We start from the raw sequence: 20,117 nt of genomic DNA on the forward strand, positions 1-20,117 counted from the left end.
ATATAATGCACATCCTTATTTTTCCTCAAAACTTTGGGCAAAAAGTGTACATTATACAAAGCAAAATATGGTACTTGGAGAGATTAAGTTATATAAAACACTTGGAAATTATCTAAATAGTATCCATTGGCACATAGATAAAACACTAGTTTTAAATTACTTCCAGCTAATTTCTTGGGAATCCTCTCTTGACCCTCGATGTCTTGATCTCCTAAATTGTAAGACAATAATGACTTTTAGAAAATATTCCTTAATCCTGATATCTGACAAACCCTTCAGTGATCTGCTTTCAATGTATATATATTCTTGTCTTTTCCTTAATTTATTCAACAAGATTTATAAAATTGACACCTATTATTCAGGCATCTAATTGCGTCCTCTTTCATTTTCAAGAGTGGCACTATGGAATATAAATGATGTAATGACCTGCTATTTTGATTCTATTCTTGAAGGCAGACCTGTAAAAGAAATGTATTCATGCAAATACTCATTGGATGCTTCCTGAGTACTAGGAACTGAGGGTACTATGTGTGGAACTAAGTCCCTCACTTCATAAATTTAATATTCCACAGGAAAATTAGATGATGACAAGACAGAGAGATAGGAAATCAACAAGGACATAAACACAAAACTAACAGATGCTGAAACAAAAATAGGTCATGTGATGGGGAATAACAAGTATCTTGCAGGGAAGTGAGGGATGGGGGAAGGAAGGCTGCTGAAGAGGTGACATTTATGTCAAAATTGAATGAGAAGGTCAATAGCTCTTATAACTCTTGTTTTCTTTACTAGCTACATTTTTGACTATCTGTTGCATTCAAGGTTCTACATTAGAACCTATAAGTAAAAATATAAAAATGACTTTTTCTAGTTATATTAGTGTCCAACTTAAATATTAAAAAGAATAACACAGTACTGAAAAGAATAGGACACATGGCCTTTGAAATTTTAAGCATCTACCCTCAGGACTTTGCTAAGACAGCTTGTGTAGAGTATTATGTGTGTATTATTCCTCACCAGTCCCCAAACTAACCCCCCTTCCAGCCCTCCAATGCCAGTTTTACAGCAGCTCTCCTCTGCTCGCCAACCCCTGGTGGAGAGGAATGTTTCCCTAATCCTCATGCCACACAACCTAAGACAACGATCAGGCAATACTCAAAAGCAGAGATGTATGGCACAGATAGACTTGTTTCTTAAAATGTGGAACCAAAATGTGGAACTGAAGAGATTGGAAAGTACTGTGAAGAAATAAAGGGGGAAATAAATGAATGGGACCACATCAAACTAAAAAGCTTCTTCATGGCTAAGGAAACCATCATCAAAAATGAAAATGGAATCAACTGTATGGGAGAACATATTTGCCAGTGATGCATTGGATGAGACTTTAATCTCCAAAATACATAGAGAACTCATATGATTCCACACCAGGAAAACAATCCAATAAAAAAAGGGCAAAAAACCTGAATAGACACTTCTCCAAGGAAGACATACAGATGGCCCATAAATGTATGAAAATATGCTCAACATCACAAACCATCAGAAAAATGTAAATTAAAACCACAATGAGAAATCACTTCACACCTGTCAGAATGGCCATCAAAAATAAATTAATAAACAGGTGCTGGCGAGGATGTGGCAGAAAGGAAACCCTAGTCCACTGCTGGTGGGAATGCAGACTGGTGCTGCCACTGTGGAAAACAGTATGGAATTTCCTCAAAAAAACTAAAAATGGAACTGCTTTTTGACCCATTGATTTCACTGATGGGAATATACCCTAAGAATCCAGAATCACTAGTTCAAAAGAACTATGCACCCCAATGTTCATAACAGCACATAGCAGGAAGGAAGGAAGGAAGGAAGGAAGGAAGGAAGGAAGGAAGGAAGGAAGGAAGGAAAAAAGAAAAGAATAGAATAGAAAAGAAAAAGGAAGGAAGCAGCTCTTACCCTTAGTGGAAGCATGGATAAAACTGGAGAATATTACGCTAAGTGAAATTAGCAAGGCGGTGAAAGACAAATACCATATGATCTCACCTGTAAGAGGAACCTAATGAACAACAACAACAACAACAACAACAACAACAACAAAAAAAACTAATGAGCACAATGGAACAAGAGGCAAAGAAACATGGAACATTCTGACAGCAACCAAAGGGGAGGGATGAGGGGGATAATGGTGGAAAGAGGGGGAATGACTAGACAACATGTATGAATGGCCCACAGACATGGACAATGGTGTAGGGATTGACTGCAGATCAGGGAGTAGGATGGGCAGAAGAGGGCAAGAGAGAAAAATTGAGACAACTGTAACAGAATAACAATTAAAAGTGATAAAAAAGAGAAAGTAATGCAATCATTTAAGGTAAAAAAAATCTGCAGCTTGTCTCTCCCAAGATGGTCAGCCACTGGCTGTCTTTTTGTACCAGCCACTGTCTTTTTTCTACCTGCTTGGGGCAATGGGGCAGGGACCACAAGTGGAGGTAGAGTTTATTGAGACACATTAATGGGGAGGCAAGGTGCATAGGAGTCTGATTTTAGCACCTGCAGCTCTCAGCTGACTTCTTTATCAAAGGCAAAAGCTCACATGATTGTTTGATTGTCTCTGATTACAAATTCAGTAGGTTGTCAGGGAAAACGTGGTATGCTGGATATTCTGAATATGCTTCCCCAGAAGCAGCACTTCACTTTCAAATCCAAGGAACTACATTGATCTGAGGGGGAATTTTGAAATGAGCTCCTCCTTACTTTCCAGGCATCTGGATTGCCTCTTTAGTGTACACCTGATGCTTGGCATATATACTTTCTAATTGCATTAAAGATTTCAAGGTCAGAACAGTTTGAATCCAATTTATTTTACGTTAGAAAGAACCTGATTTTAAGCTTCCGCTAGGGCATTTTTTAGATAGATTTCAAAGATCAAAGCTTGTAATAGAAGAGCTTAATATTTGGATTAGTCATATTCTCTGTCTGTTGAATTTTCATCAGTTCGGTAGAATGTAGGACTCCCTAAATTTAGCATAGCATGAGTTATTTATAGTTATTTAGCCAATAACATTATAAGAATGTTTTTAATCCAAGGCCATGATTTTTCCTGTCTCATATTTTTAATTCAATGTATATGAGCTTATAATATTTTTCTACACTATGTAATCCAGACTGCATCTTGTGATTCCAAGGTAGCATATAATTTTTGTTAATTGTAGCTCATAGTGAAAAAAATAATCTAGTATTAACTACAAAGCATCACAACTTTGAAATTTTTCAGCTTTTTTTTCTCTTAGATTTCAAAGGCAAGCCAGTCACCTTTGTTTTTAGTGTCATTATGAAATGTGACCAGTGTGGTGTTCTTGATCAGGCACAGTCCAATATTTATAACAGTTCATATTTATTTACCATACCAATGAATTAGCTCCTATGGCAAAAGATCAAGAAGCTAAATGGTAGAACAGGAAAAGAAAGAATAGATAAGAAACCGGAATATCTGTGTTTTAAAGCAGGCTTTTACAATGGCAAGTTGTAGGACTTTGGGCTGGTCTTGGCAAACTTGATTGCATTATTTTTTAATCTGTAAAATGATGAAATATTAGAATAACTACTTTTTAATATCTGTTGGTCAAAGGCACAATTATAGATGCTAGGATTTTATGTAATTTTAGTATTTTAGTAATTTTTTACAAGAGTACTATGAAATATAGGCATATTTTACAGGTGAGGTGCTAGCCAGGGGTGTCAAACTCATTTTTGCCAGGGTCATATTGGCCTCCCAGTTGCCTTCAAAGGGCTGACAGTTGTGACTATGCCTTAAAAATGTAACTCATGTTTAAAAGAAATAATGCCTAGGTTTAAAGCAAACCAGTAATAATATTATTCAAATAACATGCTATAAACTCCAAGTCAATTCATGTATTGTTATTGCATTTCTGTCCATGATACATTGGAGTTTATAGGTACATTCATGTAATTGCTCAGATAGTTTATTTAATGAACTATCATTAAAAATGATAAAAATAAAATTCAATTCAATTCATTTATAATTAAAAATGAACTATCAGTTAAATAGGTATCTTCTTCTTTGCTTCATTACTAATGTATTCCCTTCCTCATTCTCTTCTATCTACATAGTTCACACTGTTTGCCTGGGTCATATTCAAATTGTCCAGAGCTATCAAAACCATCATGTGCAGTTAACTCAATTGATCATATGTCAGCGCCACAGAAGAACCATTGTTTAAAACATGGTGCTGTAAAGGTGCATGGCTGCTGACTACTTGGATCCACTGAAAGTACGGTCAGAACAGGAAACCGTGTCATTTGAGTCAATTTCCTTTTGTGAGTGTATAGACTGACAAGTTCTTCACAAGTTTTCAGGAGATTTTTGTTGCTTAAAATTTCCACATCCCTATTGTCCCTGAAGCCTCAGAGTAAAGTCTGACCACAGTGCAATGGGAATGTGACCTGGGCCAATATGCTTTACATTTACGTGAAGGCTTAAACTTCTGGTCTCTCTTTGAATTTTGAGTGGTGTATGTGTGTGTGTTACACTAGCATGCTTCATTGCCTGTGTCTGTAATTGGAGGTCTTACCAGGCAGTCTCTTTTCCTTCCTTATAAGTATTGTAATTATTGTTAATTTAAGAGTAGGCCTAATACCACTTTTGATTATAATGAGTTTCAAATATTTCCCAAGGAGAGAAAAAAGCTCAGAGAGAATTGCTAGCAAACTTACCCTATCATAATTTAGGTTTTTATTAAATGGAAACATATTTTGTAGAAAGTGTTTTCTCCCTTTTATAGCCTGAGGAGCAGATGAATAGAGTCAATTTCTGCTTCTGCATCTCATTGGTATTGCTCATTAAACAGATTGTCTATATCTATTACTGAATTCAGGTTCCAAATAGAATTCCTAGACCCATATATTATGCTTTTATTGAAAAACATAAACCCAAACAAATTCAAACAATTTCTAAGAAGATCTCCCACCATCAGACTGGAAACATGAGGATATGTACGGTGGCAACCTCCACTCTTACTCTGAGGACTAAAGTAGTCCAGACAGGGGCGTACGGGGTTTGGTGGGTTGGGGACAGGGTGAATCTTTATGGACTTCATAGCTGTGTGCTTTTAGTATGAATACAGGTAGCATGTTTGATATATCCCTTATAGGCTTGTTCTGGGAATGGATATGAAATAGTACTTATTAAAATAAATTATTAAAAATGTTAAAAATTTTAACAAGTACCCACTGTATTTTAGATATGCTATCAGGTGGTTTATATATGTTTTATTTATTCAGTCAGTGAGAGTTAAGTGTCAGGAGTCCACATCATCTTGGCATTCTTCACCTGAATCACCATAATCGTGAGTTCCTATAGGAAGCAAAACCCCTCAAAATATCAAATTATTCACCAATGACCTCACCCATTATAAAGCCATCCCCAGTCAACAAGCATCCTCCACTGACACACATGTTCTGTCACTGCATCAGGGCATTTGTTGGCCACTTTCCAATTGCAAATGGAGAACAAAGTAGAGAGACCCATACACCAGAGACTGAGGGGGCTCCTGAGAAAACCGATGAAAAGTGGCTCAAAGGCCAAAGCTGCTGTCACCAAACTGGTCAAGCTGGTCATGAAACAATGGGTCTTTTATAGGATAGTCATAAAATGATGGAAGAAATATCAGTAGCTGATTTCTTCTTTGTCCTAGTAATGAGAGCGTAGTTGCTGTTATAATCTGCATGGTAGTTGATATTAGAGCAAATAAACCTGCTGCATACTCTTTAGTTCCAGAAAATGTCCTATTTAGACATTTTATTATTTATTTCAAATAATTTAATTTCCATTTTAAATAGATTCACTTTTAAGTGGGGTTTTCCCCAGCATGATTTTCCTCAGTTAATAAGGACTATTGTATACTTAATTTTATTTTATAAAAGAGCAAATTTGCACTCAGAGTTAAAATGCTTTCATGTGCTCACATCTTACTCGCTGTTAATTTGAGAGAACTGTTTACAGTTAGGGAATTTTGATACCAAGCCCAGGTTTCTATTCACTACACATCAATTACTTTTAAATTATCTTTTTTAAATATTCTATATTATATCATAATTTTAAATATCTTTTTTTTTACAGTAACCTCCACTGTTTCCCCTATCACATGCAAGTTTACCATCACTGAAACAGTCCTGTCATGCTCCTGCCACTAGGGGGTCCCTTTTAGAATAGTCGTTGCTGAGGTACAGTTTGGTTGACTTTTCCATCCAGTGTGATGTTTAGAAACCCAAGTAATATCAGACTACTATATTGGAGATGGTAGGCCTCCTTGTTATACCATCCATATTCCATGTGGCTACATTTTATATTTAAAACTTCAGGACTTGAGAAAAAGTATCTAATTTGAGGGGTACTTTCTCTGATTATTTAATTTATACAACCAAATATTCCTGACTTAAAAAGAAAAACACACACATCAAAGTTGTCTAGTACCCCACAGAAATACCAGGGCTAGGACTTACCCTTTAGATTCTTGTGCCTTTATTAGGATTTTTAAGTGTATTTTATTGATTATGCTATTACAGTTATCCAAACTTTTTCTCCCTTTATCCCTCTCTCCCTTGCATGCTCCCCTCCCTCCAGCATTCCCCTCCTAGTTCATGTCCATGGGTCATACATACAAGTTCTTGGGCTTCTCCATTTCCTATGCTATTCTTAACCTCCTCCTGTCTATTTTATGCCTAACAATTATGCTTCTTAACTGAACTTTAATATTAGGCATTTAAATATAACAATATACTTCAAAATTTAGGGTTGTTATAGGCTTTTTGATTTTAAAAATAGATTGCTGTAGTAATTGGCATTGTTTGAAAATCATTGTGATTGGATAGCAAAAGGTAAAGCAATCATATGACTTTCAGTGAATGGTTTCAACACTACATCATTTCAAAAAGTAATAGCATCATTTTTTTCCTGTTGCATCCATTAGGAAGTTTCCCTGCACCCCTATGTCCAGGAGAGGAAATCTATCACATTAGTGGAAATAAATAAAATATTTCTAAAATAATGGCTATCCGTGTGCCATCAAGTCAAGAACAAGCTTGGAGTTATTTGATTATAATGAAATACAGCTTCTATAGTTATGATAAAGGCAATACTGAGTTGTCATCATTCTTATAAAAGCAGATTTTAGAACAAAATGCAATTATAATGACATTAAAGTAATGGATATTTAGGTCAAGTAAATAAACATAAAGATTGTTATAATACTGAAGAGTATATACACAAGAATTAACATAAAATCTTAGGCCAAATATGTTCCCTTGGATGAGGTGATGTCCAATCTGTATGATTTGATCTGACTGATGCTGGGGAGAACATCTGTCAAACACCCAAGGATGCGGAATGGGTGGATCCTATTCTTCACCAAACCCATGTTATCTCTGACCAAATTTTACCATCACCCACAGTTTTTTTATACCTTTTTGGTATTATCCTTGCTATCTTGACTGTGTCAACCCAGCATCCTGACTACTATAGCTTCTGCTGGATCACAAGTTTCAGAGTTTGAATTCTATTCTGCAACTTAGGATTTTTTGACCTTACAAAAGTGACTTAAACTCTCTGTGCCTCAGTTCCCTCATCTGTAGGGAATATAATAGAATTTTCCTCTAGGATTGTTATAAATATTGCCTAGTATGTGGTACCTGCTTAATAATTGTACTGGTATTATTAAATTATTACACATTATCTGATACCAGATAATATCATGTAGATAATTTATGAATACATGAATTAAACAAATATTTCATTAGTGCTTACAATATATGAAACACTACTTTAGGGACAAAAGCCCAAACTTCAAGGAATTTAGAATTCAGTGGTTAGAACTTCCTGGTTACCTTCAATGGTCTTCTCAGAGAGCATTAGTTTACCACCAAATCTATGATAATATTCTGGTGGCCAGTAAGATATCTAGTGCAAGGAAAGTGTGAGTCACCCTTGCTTGTCTCTAAACTTGAGAGCATCTGGGAATTGTTCCTACCCAGGGCCTGAATTTTACATAGAAGTGAAGTCATCACTAGCTTTCCAATTCTTAAGATATAAATGCAGAACCTTTGGAATTGACTATAAGTCCCCACTTTTAATAGCTTTGCCAACATTGTCTCAACCTACTCTTTCCTTGACTGTCTCTGTTCCAGACATGTTGGCTTTCTATCAGGTCCTCAAACACATTCTACTTTTTTTCATCTCATGACCTCCTCACATGCTCTTTCTTCTGCATGGGACACACTCTGTATATTATGTTCAGCTACACTACTTACTATTTCTTTTTTTAAATATATTTTATTGATTATACCATTACAGTTGTTGTTCTATTCCCCCCCTTCATTCCCCTCCACCCTGCACACCCCCTCCCCCACCTATTCCCCCCCTTTCGTTTATGACCACATGTCTCAAGTTCTTTGGGTTCTTCTATATTTCCCCTACTATTCTTGCCCTCCCCCTATCTATTTTCTACCTACTGTCTATGCTATTTTCTGTACCTTCTCCCCCCTTCTCCTCCTCCCACTCCCCTGTTGCTAACCCTCCATGTGTTCTTCATTTCTATGGTTCCACTCCTGATCTAGCTGTCCTCTTGGTTTGCTTTTGTTTTAGGTGTGGTTGTTAATAACTGTGAGTTTGCTGTCCTTTCACTGTTCATATTTTTCATCTTCTTTTTCTTAGATAAGTCCCTTTAACATTTCATATAATAAGGGCTTGGTGATGATGAACTCCTTGAACTTGACCTTATCTGAGAAGCACTTTATCTGCCCTTCCATTCTAAATGAAAGCTTTGCTGGATAAAGCAATCTTGGCTGTAGGTCTTTAGATTTCATGACTTGGAATACTTCTTTCCAGCCCCTTCTTGCCTGTAAGGTCTCTTTTGAGAAATCTGCTGACAGTCTGATGGGTACTCCTTTGTAGGTGACTGTCCCCTTATCTCTTGCTGCTTCTAGGATTCTCTCCTTCATTTTAGTCTTGGCTAATGTATAATTATGATGTGCCTTGGTGTGTTCCTTCTTGGGTCCAACTTCTTTGGGACTCTCTGAGCTTCCTGGATTTCCTGGAAGTCTATTTCCTTTGCCAGACTGGGGAAGTTCTCCTTTATTATTTGTTCAAATAAGTTTTCCACTCATGGCTGTTTCTTTTCCCCTTCTGGTACCCCTATAATTCAGATGTTGGAACATTTAAAGATGTCCTGGAGGTTCCTAAGCCTCTCCTCATTTTTTTTGAATTCTCATTTCTTCATTCCTTTCTGGTTGGATGCTTCGTTCTTCCTTCTGGTCCACTCCATTGATTTGAGTCCCAGTTTCCTTTCCATCACTATTGGTTTCCTGTGCATTTCCCTTCATTTCAATTAGTTTAGCTTTCATATGTTCCTCTAATTTGTGACTATAATCAACCAGTCCTGTTAGCATCCTGATCACCAGTATTTTGAACTGTGCATCTGAGAGTTTCGCTATTTCTTTTTCACTTAGAGTTATCAGCTCTGGGGCTTTGAGTTCTGCTTGAGCCATATTTTGGACTGTTTGTGCCTGTTACATATGAGGAGTGGAGCCCTATGTGTTCACCAGGTGTTCACCAGGGTTGTGACGCTGTATGTGGGGGTGGAGTCAAAGGAAAGCAATGGCGGTCCCCTCTGCTGCCTCCCACTGCTGGGGCCCATGCGGTCCATCTCACTGCTCACTCCTCTGCTGGTTTAGCTGCTCGAGAATGTGTGACTGAGGTCAGCCTGCCCCGTAGCCTCACTGGGTCTACAATGCTACCCCGGCTGCCTTCGAGCCTGGGTCAGGGGATCCTTCCTGCAGGACCCTGCTCCGCTGCTGGCTCCGCCCCTCTTACTTGTCCTGGTTGAAAAGTTCATTGTTGTTGGACTTCTATATAGTTCAATTTTCTGTTCTTTGGCTGAGTCTTTGTTTACTAAACCTTTGTTGTATTCAAACTTGGTTGTGGGAGAAGGCACAGTGTTTCCACCTATGCCTCCATCTTGGCAGAAGTCCTATACTTAACTATATCTGCTTAAAGTTCAACTGCTCAAGGAAATGTTTTCTGATTCCAACCCAGAATGAGATGCATCCCTACAACATTCTCTAATAGGACCCTTGTTTTTTCCTTGAATATTTTATCACAAATGCAGTTGTATAATTAATCTATAACAACAATGGGAGAACATTATATCCATAGATAAGTAGTAAGAAAACTATATGCACATTGTACCTTAGCAGTAAAAGAAGAGTAGAGAAAAGAGTGACTGAGGGAGATATCAAGAGAGAGAAGCATAGACACTTAAATTCCACCCACTATTCTACTTAATGAGCTTATGACCTACTACCTCTGGGTATGGGTATGAGTTGACATGGGAGCCCTGCTCTTTCCTTAGTTATTCTTATTAACCAATTTTATTTCATTATGGGATACCAGAATTTGAGCATGTTTTTTAAACATCATGGCTTCTTCCCATAAGGCAACAACTTTATTTTGTGCTCAGTGAAAAAAAAAATTAACTCTAGGAAAATTAGCCATGTTGAAATAATTGAGAAAAACTATTGGAACCCTGGAGCAGAACCTTCCTAAAGGATTGTTTAGGTCATTTTGGATTGTGTGTAATTTCTAACATCTTTGCTAAATTATAGCTTAACAGATAAAGAAGATGCAACTGTCTCTATTTTTAATATTTGTAATCCTGTCCTAAAATATAAGTTCTGTGATGGCTGAAGGTCCACCTGGCAATTCCATTGCTGTGTCCATAGCACATAGCAGGATGCCTGGATGATACTACAGCTTAACAAATACGTATTGGTTGAATGAATTAATATTCTGCTAATGCTTACAGGATCAGTTTATTAGGCAGCAATATATGGCTTGAACTTAGGAACACTGAAGAAGTGGAAGACAGAATTTTAGATCCTAAACATTGTAAAGACCTTAGATAACCTGTCTCTATAGGAGCCTAAATTAAGATAGGAAAATCAAAAGCTGGACATGACAAAGTTCAGTGTAGACTTGTGTATGTAAGGTAACATTTTGTCCTTTAATTCCCTTTCTAAGCCAAAAGCTGACATCTTTCCTAACATTTTAGGTCGAATGAGACGGACTCGATTTATCATGCTGCCAGCTCAAGGGGAAGGACGGCCATGCCCCCCAGAGCTTACTCAGCAGAAAACCTGCCCAGTGACCCCCTGCTACAGCTGGGTCCTCAGCAACTGGTCTGCATGTAAATTGGAGGTAGGTCATGTAATGACGCTTAGAGAAATGTTCCTCCATATGTCCAAAGCACTTGTCCGGTCAAACCTATGTGCTGAGGTAACAAATTTCACAGCAGCAGGGGCCTGGCACAAGGTATATTTATGCAATAGAGTACAGGGGAAATACAATAAAATGATTTAACCTCAAGCAGAGTTATACTGCTAGGAAAATACATAGCCATTCATTAGGCACTGGTTGTAATAAGTGGGGTCATAGGGACTGTCAATCTCCTTGGCATCCTCAAGAATTCTGTTATTTTCTGGCTTGTTGGAAATATCAAAATATTATTAAATTAGGCAAAGCCCTGATGCTAGGGAAATGCACAGCTTGCTGTAGACTGTGTTTCTTAAAGAGGCACATTAAGGCTTAGACAGTCTTGCATATGGACAAACAAAAGCGTATGAAAGTTATATTTTAATATTATTATATAAACCAAGGTTCCTATAATTTCCTCAATGATTACTTTTTTATTGGCCTGAAATATAAATGCCTAGAAACATCATAATATATCACATACCCAGAATTTTTGCAGGGTCAGCAAAGATCCTACACTGCATTTTCTCCCTGGCTTCCTGTATAAGAAAATGCACATTGATTTTTTTTCCTATTTTCTTACTTTACTAGTTTATCCTTCAGTTCATAATCCAAAGCTGATTATAATTAGGTCACAATAATTTTGACTGTGTATTAAGAACTCTGCAGAGTATTCTTTTTTTTAAGATTTTATTTATTTTTCTTAGAGGGAAAGGGAAGGAGAGAGAGAGAAATATCAATGTATGGTTGCTTCTCATTGGTCCCCTGCTGGGAACCAGGAACTGGCCTGCAACCCAGGCATGTGCCCTGACTGGGAATCGAACTGCAATCGTGTGGTTTGCAGGCCCATGCTCAATCCACTGAGCTACACCAGCCAGGGCCAGAGTATTCTTCTGAAGATGTTTGGTGCTCCTGTCAGATGACATTGTCAGATAGCATTTTTGTCTGGCGGGAGTTAAATGCTCATGGACTGTGATAAATCCCAGAGGAACAAAGATGTGCAGTACATTTGTTCAGTCTCCCTTATACAGAAAATAATGTAAACAGGGTAAGTAATTCAATACTAACCTAGTGGCTTTAAATACCGATTTCTTTGTCTACTAGTCTAAAATCTTCTTTCCTAAACCTTTAGCAGTTTCTTAATAAGGTTTGGAATCACAATTAAGAGAATGAAAGAAATATTTTTCTTATAATTGCAATAAAGATTGACAGAGTAGAGAAAATAAGCTCAAAGAACTCAGCAACCCATTGCAGGGGAAGGGAGGAAAAAGAAAGTTAGGAAGGACGGAGGGAGGGAGGAGGGACGGAGGAGGGAAGAGCAAGGGAGGGAGGGGGACCGACACACTCTGTGCTCTGGTCTTAGCAGGCACGCAACTGTTACAATACCTGACTAGTTCTTCCTACTTTCCATTCTGTCTTCTTGGATTCAGGAGCCTTTCCTATTTTTTTTTTTTTAAATAGACTAATCTGCTATCTTGTCCCACAGCAACATGATGGGGAAATGCCAAATGTAATGTTTCATTTTGTTGTTACCTATTGAGATTTTGGCAGAACCATAGAGGCAAGGGTGGTGGGTTGAGAACATTCTCTGTAGCAGTGTGGTGAAAAATCTGGGGTTATGGCATCTTCTAGCAATAGCCAGACCTGGAAGCCCTAGAGACCGACCATAAGAGCAGAAGTGTACAGAAACTTCAGAGCTCCTCAGAATTCCAGATGAGGTTATTCCCACTAACTGACACATTCAGTTCTTCCTTAAGAATTTGGAATGGAATTAAAGCTGTTCAAAGGTACTGTATTCAGGAACTCTTAGCTGCCACATTATTCCACCTTGCAGATAAAGCCAGTCATTCAGAAGCAAGAAAGAAAAAAGAAGGTAACACAAAAAAAGCAGGGGCAAAAAAGAAAGGGGATCATGATATTTGATTTGACTTTTTCCTGAGTCCAAATTGCATTTCTGCTTGTCCAATGCCTATGTGAACCCTTTGTGAGACAGAAAACACAGTACCACCTTTTTAGCGAGTTGCCTTTTCTGCAATTCATATGTAAGCTGAGGTTTTAGAATTACTGATAAAAATACATGTGGACCTTTGCATGTAAGGGAAAAACATTTCTCTCACAACTGCGCTTCCGCTTCTCCTTGTCCTATCATATCCTAACCCATCAAATGCAGGGATATAACCTGCTCATTCACTGAGGGTGGTGATGATATTGAAGTGGCTGATTGCCATCAACAAGTAACAAACCCTAATAAGAGAAGCTTGCACAAAGCACTGTTGAAATTCCAAGTCTGCCCTTATCTTACATGGAAAGAGATAAGCAAAGGGGAGTGTTTATCATCAGTCTTTACTTTTGTCACCCTCTCTCTTTCCAAGTTTCTCAGCAGATAACATGTGTCCACACATATGTTGGTTGATCTGTTTTAGGAGTTCAGACTCTTGGAGTTTAGCAGGCCTAATTTTGATCAATGGTGTGCTGGTTCCTAGCTCTGCAATTTTTGCAGTTTCTAAACTCTCCAAGCCTCTTTTTAAATCCTATGTAATGGGGGTAGCAATACAAATCTTCAGTACAAATTTTACTGAAGATTTTTGGTAGGTAGTAGACAATTTCTTCTTCTTTTTTTAATTGTTGTTCTCTTAGAGTTGTCCCCATTTTCTGCCATTGTTCTCTCCTTTCCAGCCCATCCCCCACCCCCACAGTCAATCTCCGCCCTGTTGTCCATGTCTATGCGTCATTTACACCTGTTCTTTGACCAGACCCTTTCTGGTTTTTCCCCCCTTTCCTTTCTCCTCTCTCCCCTCTACAATGCTTAGCATAGTACCTAGCAAAAAAAGAAGAGCTTATAAATTGTAATGGCTATTATAATTTCAATTAAAACTATAATTATGATTATTAGCACCATCTGCCTATCCACATCTGGTGATGCCAATAAAGAGTGTACAAAAAGTCCATTAATGATCTTGCCAGTGGAGAGTTACTGAGAGAATCCTCAGGGTTGACAATCTTGCTCTAAAAAGCCAGGCTCTATTTTCAGACCCAAATGTATGAAGTCTTGGAAATGAGAGTGAGCAAATGTTTGCTTTGTGAGTGAAATTCTCATTCTGCTGCTGATTCCTCTTCATATGTGGCTGCTGTCACCCAAGGTATGAGAGATTAAGGTTGAATATGGATCTGGACTAAGAGCATATTATAATTTGTCTTGGTTTTTAAAGTGACCCCTGATGTACACTTGTTTCCTACCATTTCCTTATACCCCAGCTCCTGGAATGTCAAACAAAACTCAAGTCAATTACATGTTCTGTTTCTGAGGTTCCAGGTGGCAGTGTTTTCAAATTTCACACATGCTGCTGGGTCTTCAGACTCTTCCCTCCAAGTATGTGAAGTCTGATACTCTACAGCAAAGTATGCACCCCAGACAATGCTTAGTTCCAGCATGTAGAATAATAAGTTACAAGAAAAAATCCTCCCCTAACATGAAGTTTAACTTACACCAGTTATTTGCTTCTTCGTGGAATAAACATTTACTGCAGCATTTGCTTTGAATGAACCTACTGTAAACTGATTTTAAACCTCCACTATCTTCAAAACAAAAGAACTTAGACTCAAAAGTAAGGTGCATTTTTTTTGCCAATTTCACAAGAGCTGTAAAAATGATCAGAGCAATTATGGGGTATTGATAAATCAAGGGTGGGAGTTGCCATTTGGATAAATGAATTATAATTCTTGTTAAAATGTCTCTAGAAGAGGACATGATGGTCCTAGTGTCTGTGCCTACTCGGATTCTGGAGGCTTTAAGTTCCTACAATTTGGACATCCCCCAAGTTGCACCTTTTCTTTTTCCAATGTGTCTTTGAATCCTGACTTCTTCACATGAACAATTTTTCTCAGCAGCCATTGTGTACCACCCTGGCCCTCCAGTGGTCCATCTACAAGCTTCTCTTGACACAAAGTAGCTGCTGCTGTTGTGCCTTGACCTGGCTGGTGCCCAGCAGGCCCATCAGCCCTAATCACCTTTCTATGTTCCAGAAAACTGTTCCAACTGCTTTAGCAGACCACCTGAAACTTTTTTACCCCTGCCACTGCAAGAGCCACAGTAGCTCCAAGGCCAAGGCAATGCAGTTTCTGAGTCCAGTGGTGGAGAGGATTAAGGAGGTGAAATCCAGTGTCCCAGTGCAGAGCACAGTCACCACACTGGTACCTAATAATGGATTGGTGGGTTATAGCACGTAGCACTCCTGGCTGCAGGAACGGAGATGCCAAGGCTTCCACACTTCTTCTCTCCTCCCCTCTCCCTCTCCTTCTCACCCTTCCCCTTCAACCATACCAGCAGTTGTCCGAAAAGCTCTAGCTCTTCCACCAACTTCTGGACTTAATGGAAACTGAGTAGCACACCTTGGAAGCACAGAGCAGTTAATACTCCCTAGGATGATGGTTGATCAGTGAGAAGTAGATCCAAGGAGGAGATGGCACTCAAATGCCTCTTCCTTCTTCTTACCTTGGCCCCTCATGGATGGTACTGAGGCACAGGGCTACCACATGGCCTGTCTGAAAGATGTTAGGTGATCAAGAAAGCAACTGGGTTAACTTTGAAGTTGAGGCCAGCTTAGTAACACTACCTATACCCGCTTTCCTTCTGTTCCTGATTCTTTTCTTTTACCCTCAGTCTTGGGAGGAGGGAGTTTACCTCCCCACTGGAAAAGCTTGCCTGAGGCTCTGTTTTTTAAGGTATTTGTGCAAAAAGAGAGATATCATCTAAAGTTATCAAAACAGCCAATGGACTTCTTTTTGAAGTATAAACACCTGGCTAAAACTGAAGAAAGAACACTCATTTCATGAATATCTGGCCAAAATGTAGTGTAGGAAACCCTACCACCAGGCAAATGCTTAGGCCAGGTAACCAGTAAGGGCCTTTCAATTCTAAGCCTCTGTTTCTAGGAGACATTGTACATTTTTTTTTCTAATTGCCAAGAATAATCTGAGTTGTATTTGTAAATATCTTCAAAGAACATTATTCATCACAAAATGCATGCTGGGAAATCAACTCATGGCAATAGAGAAAATCAGTATTGCACTGGAAACCCCAGCCTAATCCATATGAGAAAGTGCTGAGTTCCCTACGGGGGAAAACAAGCAAAGTAAAAAAGAAACGTATGCCCTGTGGCTGTGCATGTTCTTTAGGGAGAGTGATTATAGTTTAGGCCATTTTATCACACACACCTAGACAAATTACTTATTGTTCTTTTCTTTTTCAGTCAATTCTGGCTGTGTTCCAAAATGAATGGTCATATTCTGAGAACAGAATTTCATTGCATAAATTTGCATTTTTCTTCAGCTTCTCTATTAGCTTTTGAAGAATTGCTTAGTGATACTTTATTGTTAACAGTTGAAAGGGAACTCCCAAAAGGAGGAACCTGCTGAAATATACAACTAGGAGGGTTTGCCTTTTTTTTTTTAAAAAACAAAAGGCAGCAGGAGCCAAAGCTCTAAGATACTAATTGCTTGGGTAATTCTGACAGTATCCTTTCCTCTCACAGGGTGGAGACTGTGGGGAAGGAGTCCAGATGCGCAGCCTTTCCTGTGTGGTCCACAATGGTTCAGTCTCTCCTTCTGCTGTACACGTAGATGACACACAATGTAAAGAAATGCCCCTTCAAGGTGCCATCCTGAAGCAGCTGTGTTCTGTGCCTTGCCCAGGTAGGCAGTTTTAAACCATTGGGAGTGCCTTTGATGGTGAACTTATTTACTTACTTATCTGTTTATCTTGTTTTGAAGCTCTATCTCATCAAAATGGAACTTTTTTTAACTAACTTTAACTCATTTTTTAATTGTGGTTATAACTTTGGAATGCACACATAGCTTTAGTGGAGGCAGTATAGGCCAGAGGAAAACAAAACACTGGATGTGGAAATTTTTAGAATCCTGTCTCTCACTTCTCTAGTGCTTCACCTAGGGCACAGAAAACATGTTAATAATTCCTGACAGCACCTAGCACATTGGCTAGCACTCAAACAATGTTGACTGAATCCATGAATGGATGAACCTCTGGGGAGTGCAATGGTTGAGACAAGTAAGGCTGTCTGTTCATGAAAGTACTCTGTCAAATGGTCATGTTCTAGGTAATTGCGAAGGTCATTAATAGTTACATAAAATGTATGAGTTTATTTTAATTGAAGTATAGTATATGGCCTAAGTTTAAGGTGGCTTAATATATCTTTATAGTATGGCATATAAAATACATGTGCATGTATATAAACACATATACATACATATGTACATATATACACAGAAGTTTGTATATATAGTTAATTAAATTCAACATTCTTTAAGTTCAAAGTTATTTACTTCAATGACCAACTTCTTCTCTTTATATTGTCTCTCTGAACATCAATTTTACATTATGCTGCCTCTTGAAAACATAGTTACTTTAATCTTTACATTTTCCTTTTTAAAATGTTTATTATCACTAGCAGACACATAGTGTTCTCTAAATATGACTATGATTTGAAGCAACATAATGCCAGTCTAGTTTTGGCACTCTCTTCCTAACCTATATTGAATCATAAGGTAATTCATCATTTTTAGTACTTTCTAATTGGAAAATTGGTCGAGGTGCAGTGCGTGGTACCTGAACCCACCCCATCCCTGCGCTGCCACCACCGCCAACCTCTCTGTGAACCTGTTCCTGTAAATGTTGTCAAGTGCCAGCTTCCGTGTTGTTTCCCCTGCTTTGTACCACACAATCGCCCAGGAGACTGCCATTTAACGGAATGGTCACAGTGGAGCTCGTGTGAATTAACCTGCATTGATGGAAGAAGCTTCGAGACAATGGGCCGCCAATCGAGGTCAAGGACATTTATAATTCAGTCTTTTGAAAACCAAGACAGCTGCCCCCAGCAGGTTCTAGAGACGCGTTCTTGTACAGGTACCAAGGGCACTTTTCAATTCTCAGATTTGATTGATTAAGCTTATTCTTTTTTCATGTCAGGTATAATAGCTCTGCTGTTATCTCATTTGCTTGCAGGAGGCAAATGTTATCACTACGCGTGGAAAGCAAGTCTTTGGAACAATAATGAACGGACTGTATGGTGCCAACGTTCAGATGGCATTAATGTCACAGGTATTTCTACCTAAGGTTCATGTGGGTACTTCCCAAATATTTTTGATTGTTACTGTTTGTGAGGAGAATTAGCTTACAAGTTATAAGAATGGAAAGACTGGACAGATGACCTTAGATGATCTTCTTGTCAAATATTTATTAGACCTTTGCATCTCAGAAAGCAAACAATTCCATATGAAGACCCATAATATACCAGATAAGTTAAAGCAATAGGCTTAAATGCAATTAAATTCTCTTAAATATCATGATCTGGAACAAAGACTAAAAAAGACAGATGCTAGCTTAGAACAATGGTCTATAAAATTTTAAATCATGTACTTTCTTATTAATAAGTGTTTGAGGGCTTACTTCAATATATCATGTGTTTTTATATCATATTATATGCTTATATGTTATGAAACATACAGAAATTAAAATTAAAAGATTTTATTAGGATATATAACCATTTAATACATTATATTTGTTAATGCAGCAAAAAACTTGCTGCATATTATAGATGCTTATATTCATTCACTGCAAGCTTAGTTTTTAGAGACAGTGACAGCCATGACTATTATTTAATATAGACATGTAGACTGAGGGGAGGGTGCCTCATTCCTGACAATGGGTATGATTTGATCTACAAGCAGCCTTAATTATTTTAAAGGCCACTTTTGTGCCTTCTTATCAGAGGTCATTAAATCACCATTGTTGTTACTTAGTACTAGACTGACATCTTGTAAGAATTTCTGTTCTTCTATAGGTATAAAATTGTCAGTTCTGCCTTTTCCTTGTATATTTGCTTTTACATTGTTGGTATTCCCTTTAATCTGTAGTTTACTCATACAATAATTTATTTTAAGCTACCTATACATTTTATAAGTTATTATTAAAACTTTTATAAATCAACTGGACTAGGAACATGGAAAGCACTACATATGCACTGCTGCATGCTGAGGGATAACGTGGTGTGGGCTGCTCTCTCCCAGAGTTCTTTGCACAGGGCACGTCACACACAAAGTATGTGTGGACACCAGATGCAGGAGCTCAGGTTGCTGAGCATACTTAGAGCTTAATTTTATTTATAAAATGTAAGCAAAAATTCTGTATAAACTATATGTAAATATAGTAAATTCAAATATTTTCTTCTTGGTCCTACAAGACCCCCTCCTGCAGGGGTCCACACATTGCACTTTGGACATCGCTGCTTTAAAAAGTGAAAAAAAAAACCCTCTAAACACAATTGGTAGCATTGTAGTTATTGCCTCTTATGCCCAAAATTAATAATTTCACACCAAAGTGCTAAGTCAGGAGTGTGTGCGTGTGTTTTTTTAATTTTGTGTGGATTTTTTTCTAAGTAACTAGGGATTTAGCTGCTTCATTCTTAGGAAAAGTATAGAGTTGATGGACATAGCCCAAAGCTTTTCAATAGCTATAAAATCAAATATAACTGGTTGGTGATTCTAGTAGGGCAAAGGCTACAGTATAAATGCAACCAATATTATAAATAAAGCTTGAATACTGCCCTTGAATAGTATGCAAGTTCTTTGCTTAGTATTCAGAATGTTGGAGGGCAAGACTACCACATAAGTGATTTTCAGTTTACAGAAATAATGCAGGTTACATGCATTATTCCATCCCCTCACTCAGAAGCATTTAATGAGTCCTGTGCCAAGTACTGTGTCAGCTGGATGACTGCTCCTCTTGGAGCCC

General features: G+C 38.0%; 1 protein-coding gene across 1 annotated transcript in view; it reads left to right on the plus strand.

The window, feature by feature from the left end:
- THSD7B (thrombospondin type 1 domain containing 7B) overlaps positions 1 to 20,117 on the plus strand; it is a 618,064-nt gene that overhangs the window by 578,973 nt on the left and 18,974 nt on the right. Inside the window, exons 20-23 of the mRNA XM_037030021.1 lie at positions 11,112 to 11,257; positions 16,843 to 17,002; positions 18,057 to 18,230; positions 18,330 to 18,425. Coding sequence (XP_036885916.1) covers positions 11,112 to 11,257; positions 16,843 to 17,002; positions 18,057 to 18,230; positions 18,330 to 18,425 — 576 coding nt within the window. The remainder of the gene's footprint in view (positions 1 to 11,111; positions 11,258 to 16,842; positions 17,003 to 18,056; positions 18,231 to 18,329; positions 18,426 to 20,117) is intronic.

Source organism: Sturnira hondurensis, unplaced genomic scaffold (assembly GCF_014824575.4).
Source record: "Sturnira hondurensis isolate 20B ecotype Veracruz unplaced genomic scaffold, ASM1482457v3 Scaffold0000256, whole genome shotgun sequence".
Classification (NCBI taxonomy): domain Eukaryota; kingdom Metazoa; phylum Chordata; class Mammalia; order Chiroptera; family Phyllostomidae; genus Sturnira; species Sturnira hondurensis.